The 22397-nt window shown below is 39.9% G+C and overlaps 2 protein-coding genes across 3 annotated transcripts in view; both read right to left on the bottom strand.

The window, feature by feature from the left end:
* The window catches only part of LOC114942857 (uncharacterized), a 72219-nt gene that overhangs the window by 7708 nt on the left and 42114 nt on the right, over window positions 1-22397 (bottom strand). The window lies entirely within an intron of this gene.
* Pits (Protein interacting with Ttk69 and Sin3A) lies at window positions 1912-21951 on the bottom strand. Of its 2 annotated transcripts, none has more exons than XM_029318322.2 (5): window positions 20154-21951; window positions 7041-7192; window positions 6698-6893; window positions 6242-6486; window positions 1912-6147 (listed from the first exon to the last, which is right to left on the bottom strand). In XM_029318322.2, the coding sequence occupies exons 1-5, from the start codon at window positions 20986-20988 to the stop codon at window positions 6007-6009; spliced, it is 1569 nt and encodes a 522-aa protein (XP_029174155.2). In that variant the 5' UTR covers window positions 20989-21951; the 3' UTR covers window positions 1912-6006. The 2 variants fall into 2 exon arrangements, with proteins under 2 accessions (XP_029174155.2, XP_085338245.1); XM_085482119.1 differs by having other exon boundaries at window positions 6242-6477; window positions 20154-21950.

The following is a 22397-nucleotide window of genomic DNA, read 5'->3' as shown; positions in this document are numbered from 1 at the left end:
GTATCTTATTTTCAAAGTCACGCGGCGATTAATGCGACGCGCAGAATTAATCGTGTAAAAAGGGTAGGATGAGGAAGAGAGAAAAAGGAAGGGATCCTCATATATTTGTAGTTTTATCTATGCGGAATCGTAAAAGAGACGGCGATCTCACCCCACTTATGCGTTAGTCATCGCGGTTGTAATTTATACGCTATCGCGCGACTTTCGTCGGCCCCGGTTACGACACGGAATCGCCCGAGCTTTCGCATAATAACGGTCTTTATGCATGGAAACGGTCGAGAATGTTGACCCTTAAAGACGAAAGATAGTTCCGCGAGAGACTGATTTCGCGAATTTCGCGAAATAAAGAGGGAGGGAAAAGCAACAGCTTTATCTTTTATAAATTAAAGGACTGATTGAGTATTTATTTTCCAAATATTTTTTCTATGTAAAAATAATGCAATCTTTGTCCTCCTAATTTATTTTTTTCATATGTGACAACTGCAATTTTTAAATAATTAAAGAATGCATGAAACAATATAGAAAACCTGATATCGAAAAAAATTTCCTATATTGTATATCGCGCACATTTTTTATTTAATTTAATTTTTATTTAATGATTTTAATTTATTTATTTAATTAATGAATTTAATTTTTATTTATAATTATTTATAAAAATTACAGCTAATCATATATAAAAAATATTTTTAATTACGATTATGCATTTTTGCATACGAAATATCTTGAATAATATATATACAATATATAAGTGCGAAAATTTTTAGATGATTCTTTGTCGAAAATTAAGGGAAGTTTCTTAAGAATAAAGATATACTCTTATATCCATTATCCCTCTCTGAACAGTTTTTATTTTTTTTCTCAAATTTCAGAGAAATTAAAAAATGAAACTTGGTGGATATTTTCCATACTAATAAAAAGGATATTTATTATTTTTTATGTAGATATTTTTTAAAAATAAATATTCATTAATATTGCGCACTTATTTAGATGCAGCCTGTAAAATAGGTATATATAGATTGGAACTCTCTCGGTTTCGTTTGCTTAATCGAATTTGGAGAAGCGCAAATTCCGCGTAATTATATTTCATTGACGGAGAATCGATTTTGTTCGTCGGTCCATATTCGTCGGTCGCATATATTCGAGAGCGTTGAATAATTTATACGTCTCATCCGCTTTAAGCGCGCAAAGTCATCGCGCACCCGCGATATACTATATAACAGCGCGGATGGAGCCGTCTGGAACAGTCTGCACAGATCAATATTCCGCCACGTCTCTTCCTCCCCCTGTTCCCGTTCCACCCCTCTTCCGGCCCACCTACCCCAGCTGAATATTGGCATTGATTTTCACGGTTCGGGAGGATTCGCCTTAGGACCCCGAGCGGAACACATTCGTGTCTAAGGTCGCTCTTCCTACGACTTTTTAAGTATTTATGCAGTATATATAGATATATACCTGGGATTTTCGCAATATACTCGAGTATGAAATGAAAGGACACACGTGTCTAATCCAATTATATATCTAACAATAAATGTTCTCTCATTTTTCATTCAGATTGCAAATTTTTGCTACGAGAGCGCGCTGCTAATCTTAATTAGAAGATTAAAAATTAAAACTCGTCGAGATAATAAAAAGTTTCAGAGGGAAATTGTCTATCAATTTTGCAGCAAAAGATTTAATAATAAATAAAAGTTGATTCCCTGGTATCTTTATTTCAATAAATAAAAGATTGAATGAGAAAAATCTTACCCTAATTTATATATTATAAATAATCTATTTAAGGCAGCTTTTGAAAAAAAAAAAATTATTTTGCGACGGTGGCTGAAAGCGTTCTCAGATGGATAATTATGAATGGCAAGGATAATTCGGTGATTCTTGAGGACATGTGATTGTGAGAAAAAAAGAAACTCATCATTCTGTCACATCAACACATATATTTTGTTTTTTGCTTGTTGCATACATACGATAAACAGTACAATGTTACACGTTCCTCGAGGTACGGTATACTAGAAAATTTTCATTATCCACTACTACAATTGCTATTCGACGTATTGTTTCGTCAATATCTCTTCGATTTTTTCGTGTATCTGCGTAGCTATACGAGTCGTTTAAAAAAAATAGAAAGAAAAGGAGACGAAAAGAGAGACAAACGGAACGCGAATTACGATAAAGACGCGAGAGTTTCCTTCGTTTACTCTCGCGAACGGAGGAGAGCATCGTCCCTCTCTCGGGGAAAAAAGAAAAAACCCGAGAGACGCGGCTTCGGCCTGGTCGTCGACAACGAAATCGAAGTTGCACAAAGTCATCGCAATTCCGTAATAATAATTACTACAATCGGCGAGATGATATCGCTTCGTACTTTGCTTCTCGTGCGTCTCGATTCCCCGATTGGATCAACGACAAACAACAATAATAATAATAAAGACAGACAGAGAAAGAGAGAACTAGACATCAAGCAAAAACCTCGATATCCGTATAATCGGCAAACAATTTGCAAAGTTCAAATACAATAAGAAAGTGTCATTACGTGGAGATCGAGAAGATCGAGAAACGAACAAGATAATGCAATAAGATTCCTTATTCGGAATTGTGTGTTACTCTGGAAAAAAGACCGGGAGACCGAGATGCAACGGATTATATATTTATATAATAATAATAATAATAATATTAATAATAATAATAATAATAATAACAATAATAATAATAATAATATATATCGTGAGAGCACGTGACGCGCGAAGGGATGACAGATACGCGACGACCGACCAAGCCTCTCTCTCTCTCAAGAGAGAGATGCTCTCTCGTTTACGGTACATAAACATTTGTTACGGATTTAGTACGTTAAAAGGGGGGCCCGCACGTGCGAGAAAAAACAGAGGTGTGTTCACGCCTACTCTTGTCACCCGCGAGGAGTCCTGGCCGAGTCCGAAGGTACCTTCTCCGAGAGATAGAGAAGCCGTCCTTCCGACCCGGAGGACTCGACTCAAGAAAGATATCAGCTGTAATAAGTATATTATCCATCGAACACTCTCCCCTCGTCTGTACATCGTCGGTTCTCGCGCGAGCTAAAAGCGTTTTTAGACTCGCAACGTTATCGCGTACAAGGAAGATTTTTTTATTTTTATTTTTATATAGTGTAATACATAAAAGGACAGAAAAAATGTGTGTCTATATATAACTCTTTTTTTACATTCCTTTTACCTCTCGGGTTTTTGATCGTGCGTAATTACGCGACAAAAAATGTCATCGATAACTACTCGGCGATATGACATAACGCGATATGATATAACGATAACATGGGCGTGCGCAGGAGGGGGTTGAAAGGAGACGAGGTTGGCCCCCTCAATCTATAAAAAAATTAAGCATTTGCTCTCTTTTGGATAAACCGGAATTTATTTGCATATTTAATATAATATATAAAATATAATATATAAAAAATGAAAATAACACAATAAAAAAATTAAATCAATTAAAATTAATATTGGACGCTAATGGTGAAAATAAACTTGGCAAAATTGATTTCGACTAGCATTTTATTCAATACTTTCACGACGTTTCGACCATTTGGTTGTGGTCCTTATCAAGTGAGAGTTCCATCAATTAAAATGAGATTAACGTAACATAAAACCGATCTTAAATTGATTTCGTCAACGACGAAACATCATAGCGATGGGACGTGTTCCTCTTTTAACTATTAATTTTAAATAAGATCGGTTTTATGTCGCGTTAATCTCATTTTAATTGATGAAATTCTCACTTGATAAGGACCACAACCAAATGATCGAAACTTCGCGAAAGTATCGAATAAAATTGCTAGTTACGTCAAAATCAATTTTGCCAAAAAAAAAATAAAATTTAAACAAATTAAGAACAAAAATGTAATTATGCCCCTCCCTGGAAAAAATCTTGCGGACGCCCATGAACGATAACGTTACCCAAGTCTCGTACGCGCTTTTAAAAGCGGATGTCGCTCTGTCGCGCGAGACGTCACCCATCGCCCTATAAATCGAGAAAGCGGTATCTCGAATCATCCGTAACGCAACGAGGCGCGACAGTTGTGTGTGTTTTTGTGTATATATGTATGTGTCTCTTTTTATTTTCTACTTTTCCCCCGCGACAACTTCCCGACAACCGAACTCCCTTCCTCCGACTTCACCGTGTGCCGATCTGTTTTTGTACAAATATATACAAAAGGATACAACGCCCGGGTCTCTCTTTTTCGCGCGAGACGATCTCGCTCGAAAGAGAAAAAATCCCAGTCGGGCGCGTTCAGCGAGTGTCTCTGCCTGCCTGCCTGCCTTTTTCTCCCTTCACTTTTTTTTTTTTATTTTTTAGACATAGCGAGTATGTGGTTCCTATTTTGACGGGCGTGCCTTTTTCATCGGTGAAAATGAAAAACCAAAATGCCCTCGACTTAAGGTCTAGCGCATAAACTAAAGGCGAAAGTGGACGCGTTGCACAGTCGAACATTATTATATTATATAATCCGCTTTTATACGAGTGACTCTGGATGACGCGATGTGTGCTCACGTGTCTCGCGTGACTCTTTTCTACTTTTTTTTTATTTTACTTATTTCTCCCCCCCCCCCTCCCCCCCCCCCCGAAAGACCGGACGAGCGCGATTATTGTGAAGAACGCGAATAAAAAACGCAACGTCGCGTACCCTCGCGAGCGGGAAACCGAAAAATAGAGAAAGGGAAACGCGTCGCGTGTCTCTACGCACAGAAAAAAAAAAAGTAAGTCTTTCGGAGAAATGACAGCGTACAACTTCGTTCGCGAGAACAAAGAGAAGGAAAAGAGCGAAAAGAAGAGAGACGCGGAGAAAGAGAGAAGTGAAAAGGATAATAATAATTTAATAAGACACAGAGAGAAATAGAGAGAGAGAGAGAGAGAGAGAGAGAGAGAGAGAAACGCAAAAACGAATACATAGAGACTTTTGTACACTTAAAAATCGTTAAAAATTTTTTTTCTTTTTAGTTATACGCTTTATTTAATATAATGTAGGTATGTACACATATACATAATGTACAGAAAACCCGTGCGCTGGGTCCGAGAATTGTCCGTCATAATATATTTTATTATATAATACAACACGAGCGCGAAGTATAGGGTAGAAAGAGTATACAAACAAAAGAATAGAAAAAGGACGGCGATCGCCGCGAAGGCGATGCTACCTCTCGCGTTAGTCATTAATTAAAATCACGATCATCCTGAACGGACACGCGCGAAAAAAAAAAAAAAAAAAAAAAAATAAAGTACAATGCGAACCGCGCGTGCGGTACCAAATCGTCGATTTTGTCTGTGTGCGTGTGTTGTGTCTGTATGTATGCATATTTATGCAATATGCATACACATGTCTGTATGCATGTGTACGTGTATTGTGTGAAAGAACGCGTGCGATTACGTCCGCGATTACAAGAGACAATGAAGAAAGGCGTATTCGAGCCTATAAGTACAAACCCAAACCGGGCAACAAATCATCATCATCATCATTATCATCATCGTCACCACCGTCGCGATTTCGAATCACATTTTGAAGCTCCTCTCGTTCGAAAGTCGCGAAAAATAATACGCTGCATCCGTGGCGTTTAATTAACCGCTCTCTACGAAATCCATATGTACATGTGCAGCAGAACAATCGATCGCCAGCATGCAATTTGCCAAAGACTTCTTCTCAAAACCAATCGATAAATATCGCTCGGTACTCGTTCGCATCGTTAAGATACGTCGAGTTCGTTTAGCCGACTTCAAACAAAATCGAATCGTCCACTTCCCCCCCCCCTCCCACCCAGCTCTAACGGATGACATTAACAACTTCATGAGAATCTGCACCAGACAACGTCTTTGGCTCGAGTCGTTCGTTGGCTCTCTCCGCTTATCGCCAACGACTCTTTATCACCGTTACCAAAAGCGTTTGGCGAAACCCTTCATGGTTCCAACCATAACAGCCCCTCTGGTATACAGGGGGACATAAAATTTGAGCCCTGAATCGACATTGAAAGAGGGTCTTTAAGTTTCTCTCTCCTTCTTGACCTTGAGCCCGGTACCCGCGGTATCCTCGCCCAAAATGGTGGCTATCTCGCCCTGCATGAAGGCCCACGGTACTTGGCTGTTCGCCAGCGGGCATTTCTCGCCACTCGGACAATAAACCTGAAACGATCAAGAACGGAAACCGTCGATGAGCCATCGTGACGTATACGCGATCAGCGTCCAAAGAAGCGGTAACAAGCACCGAAGAACTTACCTCGGATCCAGCACCCTGTCTCTTTATGCTGTCCCGACTGCACGGGAAGCAAAACTTGTGATGCGGCACGCTGGGACATTGAACAAAGTGCGTGTCCTCTAGACGTTCCTGGCATAGCGTACACTTGAGAGTCGGTGCCGAGACCGGTTCAGCGCCGGCAGCTTGAGCAACCGCGCCCTCGGATGATGTCGTCACGGTTGTCGAGGACACCTGCCTTGAACTACTGGGCCGTCTGCCTGTGGAGCCTGCAGATTAACGCGGTTGTCGTTCTTTATGCTCTAGCCTTTCGTTAGAAGCTTCATTTTAAACGCGTTAAACATTTTTTTTCCAAAACCCTTAACGATATTAATTGACACTATAGCCGATAAGACGTGGGTTTGTAATCTACAAAGACGCGGATAATATTGCTTCTATCGCAAGATAAGACACAAAAGCCGGACAATATATATATATTACCATAACTGTCTGAACTGTTCGGGCTGTGCTGAGAGCCCCTAGAAGCGCTGCGTGCTTGTTGAGGGGTTGTGGCTGTCGGCGGACTTCTGTTGGTGGGACTTGGGTTGTTCGGCGGCTGCGGCACAGGTTCCGGCGAGGTCAGATTGTCAGCGACCGACATTAGGGCGGCCATCGGTGACGGTCCGTTCGCTGAGCTCTAAAAGAGCAAGTGTCGTCAGATTTTCAAGCCAATTAAGCTCGCCTAAGGCATTCGTTAAATGCAAGAGTACGAATATACATAAGTACGTCCGTCCTGAATGGATCGACCGGGTGATAATTGCAGCGTCGCTTTATCGCCACGTACCTGATGATGATTCGTCTGCGAATTATCGTTGGCACTTTCCTGCGTCGGCGGCGGCGGCGGTGGAGGACTCGTTCTCGGACGCAGAGGCGATCCTCCACCGTTGGCCGCGACGTTGGCCGGTGCCAGCGGTATGGACGGTCCGACATACGACCCTGAAAATATATATCGTTCAGTACACGTTTCTTTTTTTCATCCGAGCGTATCGGTGCTTGTGTGTATGCGATAGAAAATGGAGCGAATTTTCTTTTTCGAGTGAACAAAGTCAGGAATTCAGAGGAATTATGAGGTAATTACTGAAGTGGTTTTTAATGAGCATGCGTAGAGAATGATTTTGCGACGCTCGAATTTTTAATACAATCTTCTGCGGGCGCTAATACTATACTTATCGAGGAGAGAAAAAAATGAATGACACGTGAGTAAATATTATTAGAAGCTATCTCGAAGAGAGAGAGAACGAGAGAAGCGGTTCGTGCGTGATCGATAACGTGGCGTGACATGGGAAGCGAATGCCATTTATCGAGAGTTCAGAGTTTGTCCTTGCTCGTTTCCATTTCTTTGCCATGTGTAATCTCCGTGGAATGCCTCTCCTGCCTCTCCCTTCCTATAATTTTAATCCGTCTTTATAGCACAATGACTTCACTTGGCAGAGCAGAAATAAATGGCGTTTTTCTTTCTCTCTGCGACGCGACGTCGATAAATGGTAACGAGACGATTACAGGGAACGCAAGGAGGCGAGAATGTATAAGTGAATCGGTTACGTCAATAACAAGCCGCGTTACTTCTCTAACTCGCGCTCTAGAGAGACCTTGAATCGAACTGTAGAATCTACACGGAATTGTAGAATTGGACGAAAGGAATTTGGCGGAGATTAAAGATTTCCCAATTTTTACGAGATCGAACGTACATTTCAACTTTTACCTCTTCTGTAGACATTCGTCTCTGAAAATATTTTTTTCTTACATTTTATTTTATCGATTCAAGAATTAAATAGAGATTCGATGCGAAGGTGCATAAATAAATGTTGGCAAAATTATTAATCTTTTTTTCGTGTGACAATGTATAATATTGGAAGAATTTTATAAGAGTTGCTCAGTGATTAAAAAATATTAATAGTCATAATAAATTTTACTATACAAAACTAATTGAACATATTTTGTGTCTTATTGTGGTAAATATTAATCAGAGAAATTCTTATAAAATTCTTGCAACATTCTGTTTCACGATTACCGCGATTTTCAGGGTAAATTCTAAGAGAATATTCCATATGTATAAGAATGTGTAAATACTTAATTGGTACTAATCCCTACATCACGCTCGTGGTCGATGTCGTAACTTTGCTTATCGTTATGCACATATGTATATCGGGAAGTCGGAGTCATATTCGCGCAGGATCGCGGTGCATTTTGATAATGTTTACTTGACGAGTCACTCGAGGAACGGCCAAGACAATTAACACGCATGTCGCGTGGATGACTGCGACGATGACACGTAGATATATCATCACGACACGGCCACGTTACCGTATTGCGTTGTATCGTCATTGGCCTTCGACACGCGTCGATCGTTTACCCGATGTTTTATGTATCATTCAGACATTGCATTATCTCGCATGCACAATCTCCATCAGCAAGGATATTTTCTTTATACGCTTCTTTTCACAAGAAAGTCATTCGACAACTTCGATCGATAAAGGAGCGAGAAATTTGCCTCCTTTCTATCTAAAGTTGCTAGAAGAGTGAGCACAAGAACGGTGTAATTGTATCATTTTTTATGTATTATTAATTTTATATATTGTATAAAAATTATTTATATAAATCCAAAATGTTGTCCACCAAAAAATAATCAAATTTTCATTACTGTTCGGTTTTCTGTGCTCCCTATGCACGCCATTTTATTTCGAACTAGAAATTAGAACACTGTCCAGACTCCAGGGATCAAGTCAAGGTTAATAATGTTCCTTTATTAAAAAAAAAAAAAAAAAAATTGCCGGTGACTCAAGAAATAAAGAGAACCGATTCCGAGAAAATGGCGCGATGCAATAATGCGTTTAACAAGCCCGACAATCATCATCTCCTTTTTTGCGCCATTATTCCCCATCGCGCGCTCGAATCGTTTATTATTAACGTCTCGCTGCACTCGCGCCATTTCCCTCTAATCGCGATTCGTCACGATCGAGCGGAATACATATGTACGTATACACTTATTTCAATTACGCGCATTTGGCGCGACGCCCTTTTGTAAAGTCTGACTTGAGTTTTTCGCCTTCGGACTTCAAATTTCCATTTGATTTTCCGCCCGCGGATTCTGCGTTTAATATTTAATTGTGTGATTGCTCGATATCGAATTTTTTTAAATATATGTAGATGTTGCGAGCAAATATCAACGAGAATTTTCTTTTCAAGGGGCTTGATTCTATTATTTCTGAAAAGCGCTCGCATTTAACCCTGAAATGTGTTTTATGTGTAGAAATAATATATTAAATAATATTTAATTGCGTGACTGCTCGATATCGAATTTTTCTTTAATATATGTAGATGTTGCGAGCAAATATCAACGAGATTTTTCTTTTCAAGGCTTGATTTTGTTATTTCTGAAACGCGCCCGCATTTAACCCTCAAATGTGTTTTATGTGTGGAAATAATATATTAAATAATATTTAATTGCGTGACTGCTCGATATCAAATTTTTCTTTTCAAGGCTTGATTTTGTTATTTCTGAAACGCGCCCGCATTTAACCCTCAAATGTGTTTTACGCGTGGAAATAATATATTAAATAATATTTAATTGCGTGACTACTCAATATTGAATTTTTTTAATATGTAGATGTTGCGAGCAAATATCAACGAGATTTTTCTTTTCAAGGCTTGATTTTGTTATTTCTAAAACGCGCCCGCATTTAACCCTGAAATGTGTTTTATACGTGGAAATAATATATTAAATAATATTTATACTGAGAATTCTAAAAGATTAATGTAATCAAATGCAGACGTAAATATAGAACGAGATATACCCCAATATGAATCGTTATATATTATTTCAATATTTATAAGCGCAAACGGAATGTCAATATCTACATAAACGAAAATAATCATAATACAAAATATGTATAAAGATCACGCGGATAAATATGTTCTATGTAAACAAGATTGGCGTTGCAACAAAATTCGCTAATTGCGTCATGAATATTCACGATCGCGTCGATATAATAATTTACGATCGGAGATTCCCCGTTATACATACACGTATACGATAACAATTTATTTTTCTCCGGCTCCTCTCGCCTGTGTGTTTTGTATAGAAATGCAAAACGTCATATCCCCGTCCGCGCGAGATGCTATTTTTAACCGCGGAGCTAAAATACTCACGCAGGCCTCTAATATATCAACACGAAGGCGAAGCTTCGATATCGTATCGAAGCACCTCTTTCTCTCTCTCTTTTGTTCATAACTATGCATTCACACACATTTACATATCTATATATGCTTTTCTTTCGTTTACACTTGTACCATATATGCACATTTATTTATCGTTACTATATATTATATCATTTTATGCGTAGTCGCTGAGCTTATGCGGGGACCTGTCCCAGAGCGTTAAACAAATTTATTTATTTAATTTACTTATAACATGAATTTTATTATTATATTTATAATGAATTTGAATGAAATATATATATAATAAATTTTTATTATATATATATATATATATATAATTATAATATAAATTTTATTATTATATTTATAATGAATTTGAATGAAATATATATATAATAATTTTTTATTATATATATATACAATAAATGTTTAATTAAATTTAAAATTTAGAACGAAAATAATGAAATGAATTTCCAAGCCGACGGGTTAATAAGAGGCAAGAAGAATAATGCCTCGTACAAGTACGAATAAGAAGATCCAACTTATTGGGCGCGCACGAGCGGGAAGAATCATCATGATTCGGTCACGGCTGTTCGCGGTGACACGCAATCCCGCGCGTACGGATTACGCGCTCCGTTCCTTCTCTCACGTCACAAGCCGGCGCGCGGATCGAGTCACCGAGGAGCCTCGCCTACGGTACACGACAGGGAGCGGACGGGCCGCGCCAGAGAGGAGATGGAGTGCCACCGGGTAGACATGTGACCGGTACTTTTCCGTGACGGCTCCGATAGAGAGTCCCTCTCTATCCTCGCGAGAAGAAGGACGGAGGGAGAACACGCGTGCACACATCGCATCACGCACGTAGGCGGCCCCGGCTTAGTCACACTCGATCTTCAGGGCCGTGCCACGCGTTTTCGCCATTTAGATTTCTTTCCCTTCGGCGAATTTCTCGGGAACCGAAATTGCTTCTCGCGGACGCGAACGATCTGGTTTATAATCAGAGCCGGAAGTAAGAGGCGGGAAAACGATAAATACGAAATCCGAGGAAGGAACGTGGCTTGTACGCAAAACCGGAGAATGAGAAAATTTGTATTTTAAGGATACGTTTGTGAACTAATTTTTCTTGGTATCGATACGCGAAACAAATGGCAGTTATTTATCAAGTGTCACAAAGAGAGAATTTTCTCTCAGAATTTAATTCTGGAAAATCGTGAGATAATGTGGTATTGGAGGAATTTTATAAAAGTTTCTCCTCCGATGACTCTAATATTTTTTTACCACAAATAAGAAATATTAATATCTGCAATGAGATATAAAGTACGTTCGATTAATTTGACTATGTACATATTAATATTAATAAAACTCTAAAAAAAATTCTCTCCATGTGTCTTTAAATTTTATGCGCATAATAAAATAATTGCATAGAGGACACATGTCAATAGAACATTTCTTTGAATTTTTTATGATGTTTGTTTAAGTATTACATGCATTGCTCAACTGTAATTTTCGATGCCAGACAGATATTTCCTTTGAAATATTTCACGCGTATCGTTTATCTTAATCTGATAAATTCAGTCAGTATCTAATCGGAGCACTTGATCCCTACGTGCATTATTGAATGTCACTTATCTAAATATTTAATTGTGTAAAATATCGATTTGTAAAACTATTTTCTGTAAAATTAAAAATGCGATATCTTACATACGCGGATAAATATATGAAATATCGCGCAGAAGGCTGAAACATAAATCGAAATAAATTTGTATTTACAGGCTATTACTAACAGCTATGTGATTAGATCAATAGAAGTATATTTACGATATATCTAGCTTATTTCTTTCTATCTCTCTCTCTCTCTCTGAAATAAAATTTTATTATTCCCGACTATGACTCACGGTTAAAATGTACGAGCTCAAGCGGTGAAACAGAGATTTTAATAGAATTCCTCTTAAACTGTCAACGATAATTTTATAATCGCGTGTAAATTGAAATCTGCATTATAGAAGTCGAGAAAATCTTACATCACACATAACGTTTTCTCTCACCAAATATTTTTTTCTAAATATATATGTAAATAATAAAAATCCACACTGAATTATCATTTGTGTATGCAAAAAGAATTTTTCATTTCACTAGAAAAGACATTTTTTATTTCTCTTTCTTCTTTTATATTTAACATATTCTCTCTCCCCCTTTTTTATACACAATAGAAAAATTTGTTTTCCTGTTAAAAATAGTTGCTGTTAAAATTTGTATTGAACTTAAATGTTAAATTATTAAAACAAGTGAAAAAAATGTAAAATAACAGAATATGCATCTATTTTAAATTTTACACAATAAATATGTTCTGTTTTATTAGCGACAAAAGTTATCTATTCAAATTTAAAAACTGTTGATTTTTTATTTACATTTTTATAAACTGTGTTACTTTTACACAAAATTTATTTTCAATTACTTGAAGTTTTGCATTTTATTTATTTTATGTAAATAATTAATAGAAAATTTTCTGTGGGCCACGTGATATCTGTCAAATTTAACAGACATTTTTCTATGTAGATCGAACTGTCAGATTTTTGTTCGCGCGCGGATATTTAATATTAGCGATCGCATTCGGGATATACTTGTAACAATATAAACGCATACGACGTACGCTCATGCATAAATTCACGCATATACTATATATTCGTACATCCCTGCACTTTGCGTATCGCCGTCGGCTGGTCAGCTATAGTGGCCTTGTTTCGAAAGTACGCGATCCCTTCCCCCTTTCCCACCCCCTCTACTCTCCCCGTACGTACTCCTCGTCGATATGCGCATTTATGCCTGTCGCGTGTACACGCGGCTCTCTGCTGCCATACATACGTATGTGAAACTCGTCCCGATGACGTAGGCCAGGAGAGCGAAATATCTGTCTATACGATCGATTGAAACGTAACGTGAATGCATGCGATACGTAACAAATCATCGTAGCAAAACGTAAAACTCTTGCTATTATATTCAACTGTTCATTACAGATTTGTACGGAATTTTCTTGGAATTTTACCCCGAAAATCATGGTAATCGTGAGATATGATCTATTGCAGGAATTTTATATAAGTTTGGCTAATTAATGTTTACTACAATAAAAAATATTAATACCTATCATAATAAGATATAAAATATGTTTGATCAATTTAACTAATATGCATAGTAAATTAAAATATATTAAAAAACAAAAAATTAATTAAACATGATGGTAGATATTCATATTTTTTATTGTGGTAATAAATATTAATCAGAGAAGCTCTAATGAACTTCTTCCAAGTATCATATTGTCTCATTATTATCATAATTTTCACGGCAAATTCTAAGAGAAAATTTCCTCTGTGATATATATCCACTATTAATTTCATAATTAAAAAGAGAAAAATATATACATTAAAAAGAAGTATATAGATATATAATGAAAAAAAGAGAATATGTATTACTACATGGTACAATTTTTCGTTATAATTTTACTACCAAAATTTACTACCAATTTTATCATATTTGGTAATAAGCCGAAAATTATCATGAACGATTAAGCTTGATTGAAAATATATAAAATATTTTTTGTCATCTATTCTATTTAGAACACTTAAAGAATCGTGTTTTTAATATATTTTAAAATTATTAAAATTTTAATATATATTAATAAAATCAATCAAACATATTTTATATCTTATTGTGATAGATATCAATATTTGTATCGTGTTAAAAAAATATTAATTAGAGCAACTCTTATAAAATTGTTCCAATACCATGAGATATTTTCCGGGAAAATTCCAAGAGAAAATTCTCTCGCTAATTTTCGGGTTTCATTCAGTATACCTCGCGTCATACGAGATTACCTAATTTATTCGTATTATTTGGTGCGCGTAATGCATGTTGACACGTGTTCGCCACGAGAGATAGATTCGTCCATCCGGATAGGGCAGGATAGGATAGAGTACACACACGTAATTCGAATCCTCCCCGCATTTAGGGGTATCGCCTTTGATTTCCGTCTAATATGATGAAAGGAGGCTTTGGAGCATTTCGCTCTTCGCTCAGCGCACGAATCGGTCTCCGATTTCCCGCCTCTCGCTCCTTGTCGCACGTACGCGTACGTGAGAGAGCGCTGGCCAGCCAGTCAAACAGCCAGTCGACGGACCGTATCTGCCGCCGCCGCATGATTGATCACGACTGACGTCGCCGCTCGGAAACTGACTGACGTAACGTACGTGCTTAACGAAATGAGATGCTCTCTCTCTCTCTCTCTCGCAAACAACCGCCGCAGATCACGTTCCGTTCATTCCGAGAGAATACCAAGTGAACGCGCGAGAAAACAACTGTTTCATGTCTTCCTTTCATCTAATATGTATTTTATATATATATATATATATCAAATGTGATCTATTTTATTTAATTTATATAGGTACGCCTTAATTTATTAAGAGCCAAGAGCTTTTTATTACGTTAGTATACGAATATGATGGATCAGCGATTTTTATTTTTCGTCGCCAAGACCTTTAATCACGAAATCTATGTGTGTGATAAGAAGTTATGAGATATATATATATATGAAATAAAAATGTTATGTAAATTGTAGTTTAATGACGCAACATTGTGTGCATAATAAATGATCTAGATACTTGAAATTATATAAGTATATATGTGGTACAAATATAGAATAGATATAGAAGATTAATATGAAAATTACATACTTTGCTTGTAAAATAGACTCATAGAGGAATAATGTTAGTTAAATGTCAAGTTTTTAAATACTTATAATACAATGTGTGCAACGTAGTAAAATATGTAAAAAAAAAAGCTTTGAGTGGTCAAGATTTACAGAGTTACAGTCTGTGAAATTCGATATTTATTAAGGACAATGCCAGCACTGTTCTAAAAAGCAAACTAATACCAATGAATGCCAGTTTAAAACAATGCATAGAAATAAAAATGCAATAAATAATTGACTTTGTGTCTCGAAAAAATCTGGTGGTGTACACTTGATATCCGGAAAAATCAAATTTTGACGCAACAATTTTTCTCTCGACAACGAAAGGAGAACTACAATAATTGATAATAATTGATGAAATATTGATTTGTCAAAATAAAAAAATACCAAAAGTTAATTTAATTTAAAAAAATTTTATTTTACAAAATATTTTACATACAAAAAGTGTTATTGAATATAAAAAAAAATTCTTCATATTAACATGCAGCGTTAAAAATTAAACATGTCAAAATTACATTTATTTCGCTCTGTTAAAAGAATACATCAGAATTATTCTCTCTTAATAAAAATTGACGACACGTTGTTGAGAACGGGAAAATTTAGCGAGCATTTAAATCGCGAAAGATCAATAAATCGATAGTCGAATCAAAGCGCGAGCAAGAACTGGATCTCAAAGGCCCTCTTTCATGATCCACATTTATTTCCAGATCCCCAATCTTTGCCAGCGATAATCTATTTTTATCGTAGATTCGCGTATATAAACGTGAACGCTTTTCAACGGAAAAACCAGTAATCTGAAGAATAAAAAGAATCTCGACAAGAAAAATAAGCGAAACCTCAGTCGTATCTCACCAGCTTTTCCTCTGTCACTTTGTTACAATACTATTTTCACAAAGATAACTGATAACACGTCAATGTAATAATATCTCGGCCTTTTATTGTATCTAGTAATCTCGGTAATAAATTTTTCCGAAAAATATACAAGATATACAAAATAAAATTGTAATTAATATCTCCAAGTAAAATCTTATCATCGTCAAAGAGTTTGCAGGAAAACATGATGATGCAGAAATGACTACGAAATTGGCGCGATACGATCTGAAGATTTAAAAACATTTTATCGAAGCGCACCTCGCATTGAATAACAACGATAACACCGATTCTCGATCGCTGATTATAACCCGGGCTTTATCAGATAAGATAACGCGGTTGCATGTGACACACCGGAGACGGCGCGACAATATATTATATGCCCAGCTGTTTGACGTTTCTACGTCACTGCACCGCGTGTCGAGAACATTAGGCAGATTCACGACTACTCAACCCGGGTCATTGCCCTTGAAGATTTATTACTGACGGACAATTGAAAAACATTCCTCGTGTTTTGCTTCCCGCGATTCTTCGCACATCGATGTGGCAAGAGTCGGGCGGAAAATTGATTACTTAAATACCAAATTTTCGTAATCAAATTATTTACCATTGTTATAACAAGGCGAGGGAATTCAAACAGAGAACACTCTCGCGTGAGAAAGATATACATCTGCCTTAAAGTAACGCGATCCCAATACAACTCGGAGACGTTACACAAGTTTGCGAGGAGAGTGTGTAAATATACGTCTCCTCCTTTTACTTTTTTTTTTTGTGCGGTCTAAGGAAAAAAACCTTGGCGGATTTATATTCCATATAAATATAACCGTAAACGTGCGACTAGTAAAGGCTGGATTAGAAAGTGGTCCCGCGGTGTCGAAATAACGGTCGATGAGCAAGGTCACCGTGCCGCTGGCGCGTAGAGTTAGGTTAGGTTAGGTTAGGTTGGCTTACGCGACGCGACACGTCGTCATCGTCGGTCGTCAATGGGCCCGCGCGTAATCTACCAGCGCGAAAAGTAAGCGGCGAAGAAAAGGGGGGCACGCTACAGTTATATCCCGGCGAAATGTCACGGCGGAGGAGACCAGACAACCGGTTTCGTCGCGCGACGCAACCCGATGCAGCGGAGCTAGACAGAGATGGTAACAGAAGAGCGACGAGAAGGTGGATCGAAAAACCTCGCCAGGGCGAGGATCGAACGTCACGGGACGAGAAACGAGGATGCGTTGCGTCAGAGAAGAGAGGGAGCAGAATGCGTGATGCGAACGCACTCGTGTACAGAACATCATCGAACGATGCGCGCGCAAGAGGTATATACAGGGTGTATCTAAATGAGTGCGTTAAATTTTAAGCGATTCTTTGCCGAAAATTCAGGGGAATTTTTTATATTAACACGTATTAAAAATTTAATAGGGGTTGTTGGTTTCATTCTCTTATAACAGAAAGATCAAGAAAATATTAATGAATTCTTTTTGTTAGTGGAAAATATCCATCAAGTTTCATTTGTTTAATTTGACTGAAATTTGAGAACGAAAATAAAAACTTAATTTTTATCTTCTTTTGTATAAGAAATCCCCTTTAATTTTCGACAAAGAATCATCTAAAATTTTTCGCACTTACATACATCCTGTACATATACGCTATAAATATAAACATCACGATTATATGAGATTTTTGTCTTGAAAAATTTCTGAAACGTCACACGACTTTGTTAAATTCTCTTCAAGAATAAAGATTATCTTCCTTCTTAGAGAGGTTAATTTTAGAATAATTAAAGGTCATCTACAACAGAGTCCTAAAGCCAATATTTTAAAAATAATCAATTGTGATTGGCCAATTTCTTGCAATCCTATTGTAAATGGTCTTTTAAAGTTGACGTAACATGAGAAATTGTTCAAAAAGTGCTCTTTATTTCCTTCTTTTATCTAGATAAAGAAACGAATTTATCAATCTGATAAAAACTCATGCGTGTGTATATATATACAGACAAAAAAAATATTTTTACATCCGAAGCAGTTGGACAAAGATGATAATTACTAACTGTCATTCGCGCGTGTCTGCTCTCTTTCTCTCGGTTCAACGTTCGCGTTCGTAACTCATTAAAGAGCAAACAAAGCGAATTAATCGCGCGAGACGCGACTTTATATCGCGTGGTGACGTGGAAAAAACAGAAATAGTCACCGACAGCGACCACGGCCAATACTTATCGTGGTTTCGCGATCCGTCACTCGATCTCGCGATCGCCTTATCTCGCGTTAACCCGCCGTTTTTCATCTCTCGCGTTATCTGAAACTCGCGCGGCGAATTTCCGCGGACGGTAGATTATTCGTTCGTTATTGAACGAGCTAGCGGCAGCTCTCATGGTCTCATTCATCGAGGTATAAATACAACGACGACAACGACGACAGCAACGACAGCGGCGGCAGCAGCAGTAACATCAGCAGCAGCAGCAGCGTGACGTCACTCGATTGGACGCGTCACGTCATGGTAACTGAATGTATATCTTTTGGTCGTCCCATCACGTGCTCGACGTACATCTCTTTGTACGCGTTCGGACGAAGGGAGAGAGGGGGGGGAGAGGTGGAGGACACGGAGGGAGGACGTCGTAGCTTCGTTTTAGCGCGATCTCCCCCAACATACACATATATGTGTATATATATAGTCGTTTTATACACGCGTGTGCGTGCGTTGCCTTCTCGCGCCAGATGGCCACGAACGATGGCTGTTTGCCGCCCAGCCCTCTCTCTTTTTCTCTCTATCTCTATCTCCGTCCCTCTCCCTCGACGAGTATTTATAGTAACGACCGATAAAAACGCCGCCCGCTCTAAAAAATTACGTCGACCTAGCACGAGTATACACGCTCGGATACTTTGCTTGGGACACTTTTTGCGGTGTCTCGTAAACGCGCGAGCTTCCGCGGATCGACTTTTAATATAGGAAAAGAGGTAAAAGTGCGGCGAAAAAAACGGCGCCCTTATTAGGTACATGGCGAACACGTGTGTGCTTTTTAGATTGTTTTGTATTCTCGTCGACGCTTTGACGATTCTCTCTCTCTGTCAATTTTGCGATTTTTTTGTTGTTGTATAGGAGCTAAGTTAATTTTTATCTCAAACATAAAAAGGATAAACCTTTATCACTTTCGTGACTTTTATGTCTTTAAAGGGGAGTTATAAACTCGGTCTCTTGTCCGGGACTACAATAGAATTTCTGGAGAGACCAGTTAATATTTAGGCGAAAACATAATAACAAAACGCTCGACAAAACTCATATTTTATTTCTTTCTGTCGAGCATTCTTCAGTTATTCATTGTTTGATGGACTGAGTTTATTTTTCAAACATTGGTTTGGTGAAAGATTTTTTTTTATTCATCGATCATCCACAGAAGCTAATTAATGTTTCAATCTTATGAATGGGACATCCATGAATGATATCTCGCGCCTTTAATCAATTGTGTTTTAAGATGCACGGTACATAAGAGCGAAAGTGGCAAAAGAATTATGTAGTGGTAAAAAACTTTCTTGTTTTATTATTCATATACTGAAAAAAGAATTCTTAACTCGACTAAACCTTTCAACTGAATATTATCTTGTTAATTGAAAATATCTAAAAATATTTAAATTAAATATAGCATATTAAAATGTACATTTGACTGAAATACAAATACCTATATGTTCAATTAACAAAATAGTAAATTAATCGAAAGGTTCAGTCGAGTTCCATTTTTTTCTGCATATCATCTCGCATTTTAAAAAATCGCTCGTTGATAAAATCAGAGAGAGAGAGAGAGCACGACATTCAATTAACAAAATATAATAGTAAATTAATGAAAAGATTTGGTCAAGTAAACCATTTTTTCCTCACCATATCATCTCGCATTTTACCGATCTAAAAACTCGCTCGTCGATTAAATCATCGGTGAAAAAAGAAAGCACGACATTTAAACTCAATTTTCTCCGCCTCGTCCAAGTTCCTAGAAATACGTATTTGAAAAAAAAAAAAAAAAAAAAGTTTCGAACGAATCATCGCGTTACAAATTTCGCGAGCAGTCCGCGATGCAGGCCAACTAACTCTTCTCCTCCTCCTTAATATTATTGTAGAAGAGCATCGGATGAATGAACCGGGGGAACTCACCGTTGGCCTTGAAGGTGGTAGCCGTCTCGAAGCTGGGCGCCCTGACCGGATGCTTCTCCTTGCTCCGGTCCTGGACGTAGCTGACGGCGAGGCTGACCGCTGGAAGGGAGTCGCCGCGGGTCAGGGGCGGCCTGACCGGGTGCTGCTCTTCCAGGGAGAGCCTCTTCTCGGCGTGCTCGTCCTCGTCGATCGCCGAGATGCCGCGCTTCAGCTGGGTTATGCCGCGATTGTGGCCTAGGTTCACGTGATGCGCCACCGCGGCCAGGTGGGCGTTGGGCAGCCGCACGTTGTTGCTCCTCATCCCGTTCGCCATCTCGTGACTTCCGGTCTCCTCCCCGGCGTGCTGCTGGCGGCCGATCTGCTGCTGCTGCTGCTGGGCGGCCGCGGCCGCGGCGGTCCCGGAATTGAACTCCGTGATGGAGTTGCGGTGGTGGAGCTGCGAGTACCCGGTGATGTTGTGATGGCGCGAGTGGGTCTGTCCGGTGTTCTGGATCGGCAGGACGTCTAGATTCGTCCCGCCGTTGTGCTCCGTGTGACCAGCCGGGGTGCGGTAGGTCTTGGAAGCGGACGGCCTGGCGTCTTGGAAGCCGTACGCCTTCTTCAGCTGCTTCGCGGACTCGAGCACGAGGTCGATGCGGTCGGCGCCCTCGTAGTTCACGCAGCCGCGGCACACCGGCTCCGAGAAGTCCAGTATCATCGCCCAGGGCATCCTGGGCAGGTCGCAGAGATAGCACTGGGTACGCTTGCCCATCATCTTGCCGCCGAAGGAGCCGCCGCTGCTCGCTCGCTGATGCCGAAGACCGCGATCGTCGTCGTCCACTCTGCGTCGTTCCATAGCTCCTATGTCACTTCACATCCACTGTTGAATTCCCGGATAGGAATGCAAGTATATACGAATCCCGGGGACGACTCTAGAGATTTTGTTTATTAATCGCGAGAGCGGACTCTCTCTTATTAGAGCGAAGAGAATAACACACCTCGCTCTATTTCTTCCTCCTCTCCGTATATTACTCCGCCGCACAAACGCTCTCTCTCTCTCTCTCTCTCTCGCTCTTGTCTCGCCTCTTCCGCTCGGATCACTCTGCCGCGCGAAACGAGAATCGATTCCGAGCGTGGAAACTACGAGCCTCCGGCGCACTGCTCGTCCGAGAAATAATAATCCTCGCCGCTCGAAATAACGTCAATTGCGCGCACTCCGTCACCGCGGCTCGCGGGCACATGAGCCGCGAAGAGGACGAAAACGGACGGACTCGTCTTTCTCCTACGAGCCTACGCCTCTCTCGATCCAACTGTCGCACTCACGAGGGACGCGCTTTTCGGAAGGAATCGAGACGAGATGTTACCATTACCCTATATTCCCACTGTGTGTGTGTATGTGTGTGTGTATATATATATATATATGTCTTCCGCACGCACCGCGAAAGCCGAAGTACGCGAGAGGAGACGAACGGAACAAGGCGCGAAACACAAGAGCGCGGATGTATATGGATATACGCGCGCGACAGAACGTGTACGACTCCTCCGTCTGGTTGGTGTATGAAGGGACGAACGCTCGGAGAATGCGGCGGTAAAACCGAGGCTACGACCGTCGTGCTTCCTCTCGTCCGTCCGATCCTACGCGCGTCTCGCTCGACACTGCGCGCTCCCGTATAGCGCGCTCTCCCTCTCTCCTTCGGGCTCGCTCGGCTCCGCTCGGCTCCGCTCGGCGCTTCCCCCACCACCGCCGCCGCGAGCGCTGCCGAGAGTGCCGAGTCCCTGCTCGCTCGCTCGTTCTCTCTCCCTCCTTTGCACTCGCGCTCGTCCTCTCGTCCATGCCGAGCCATTGCCGAGTCGTACCCCCCTTTCTCCCTCTCCCCGCGATGAAACAGCTACGACGACGCGGCGGCGGCGACGACGACGACACGACGACGGCAACGACGCGCTCGGCCAATCGGGCGTTGTGGCGTCATGGTGCATGACGTCATAATGCCAAAGCTACGCATGCGCGCTGCGGAGCGCCCTAGGGGGACACGTAGGCAGCGACCGGGATTCGAAGTGCGAAATATGAAGGGGGTGGGGGAGGGGGACGGGATCGGAGGGAGTCTGCACACTGTGTTATATGCGCGCGCGCGCACGTTCACATCCAACCCGGCGCCCACTCTTCGTGTAATAAGCGGCCGGTTTTGCACTCGCGAAAACGCCAAGCTCGGCCGAGTCTATCGAGAGAGAGAGAAAGAACGGTATTCCGTTCTGCGTTCGCAATTT

This window comes from Nylanderia fulva, unplaced genomic scaffold (assembly GCF_048542155.1).
Source record: "Nylanderia fulva isolate GAGA-0341 unplaced genomic scaffold, ASM4854215v1 Scaffold2, whole genome shotgun sequence".
NCBI classification, from domain to species: Eukaryota; Metazoa; Arthropoda; class Insecta; order Hymenoptera; family Formicidae; genus Nylanderia; species Nylanderia fulva.
This window is presented reverse-complemented; position numbering and strand designations above follow the sequence as displayed.

Bases quoted from the DNA above. Each gene is read 5' to 3' on its own strand.
- Pits (XM_029318322.2), bottom strand. From the start codon at position 20,988: ATGGAACGACGCAGAGTGGACGACGACGATCGCGGTCTTCGGCATCAG. The intron at 7,193-20,153 runs GTGAGTTCCCCC...ATATATTTTCAG, and splicing joins TACCACCTTCAAGGCCAACG to GGTCGTATGTCGGACCGTCC. The intron at 6,148-6,241 runs GTAAGTTCTTCG...TGATCGTTTCAG, and splicing joins GACAGGGTGCTGGATCCGAG to GTTTATTGTCCGAGTGGCGA.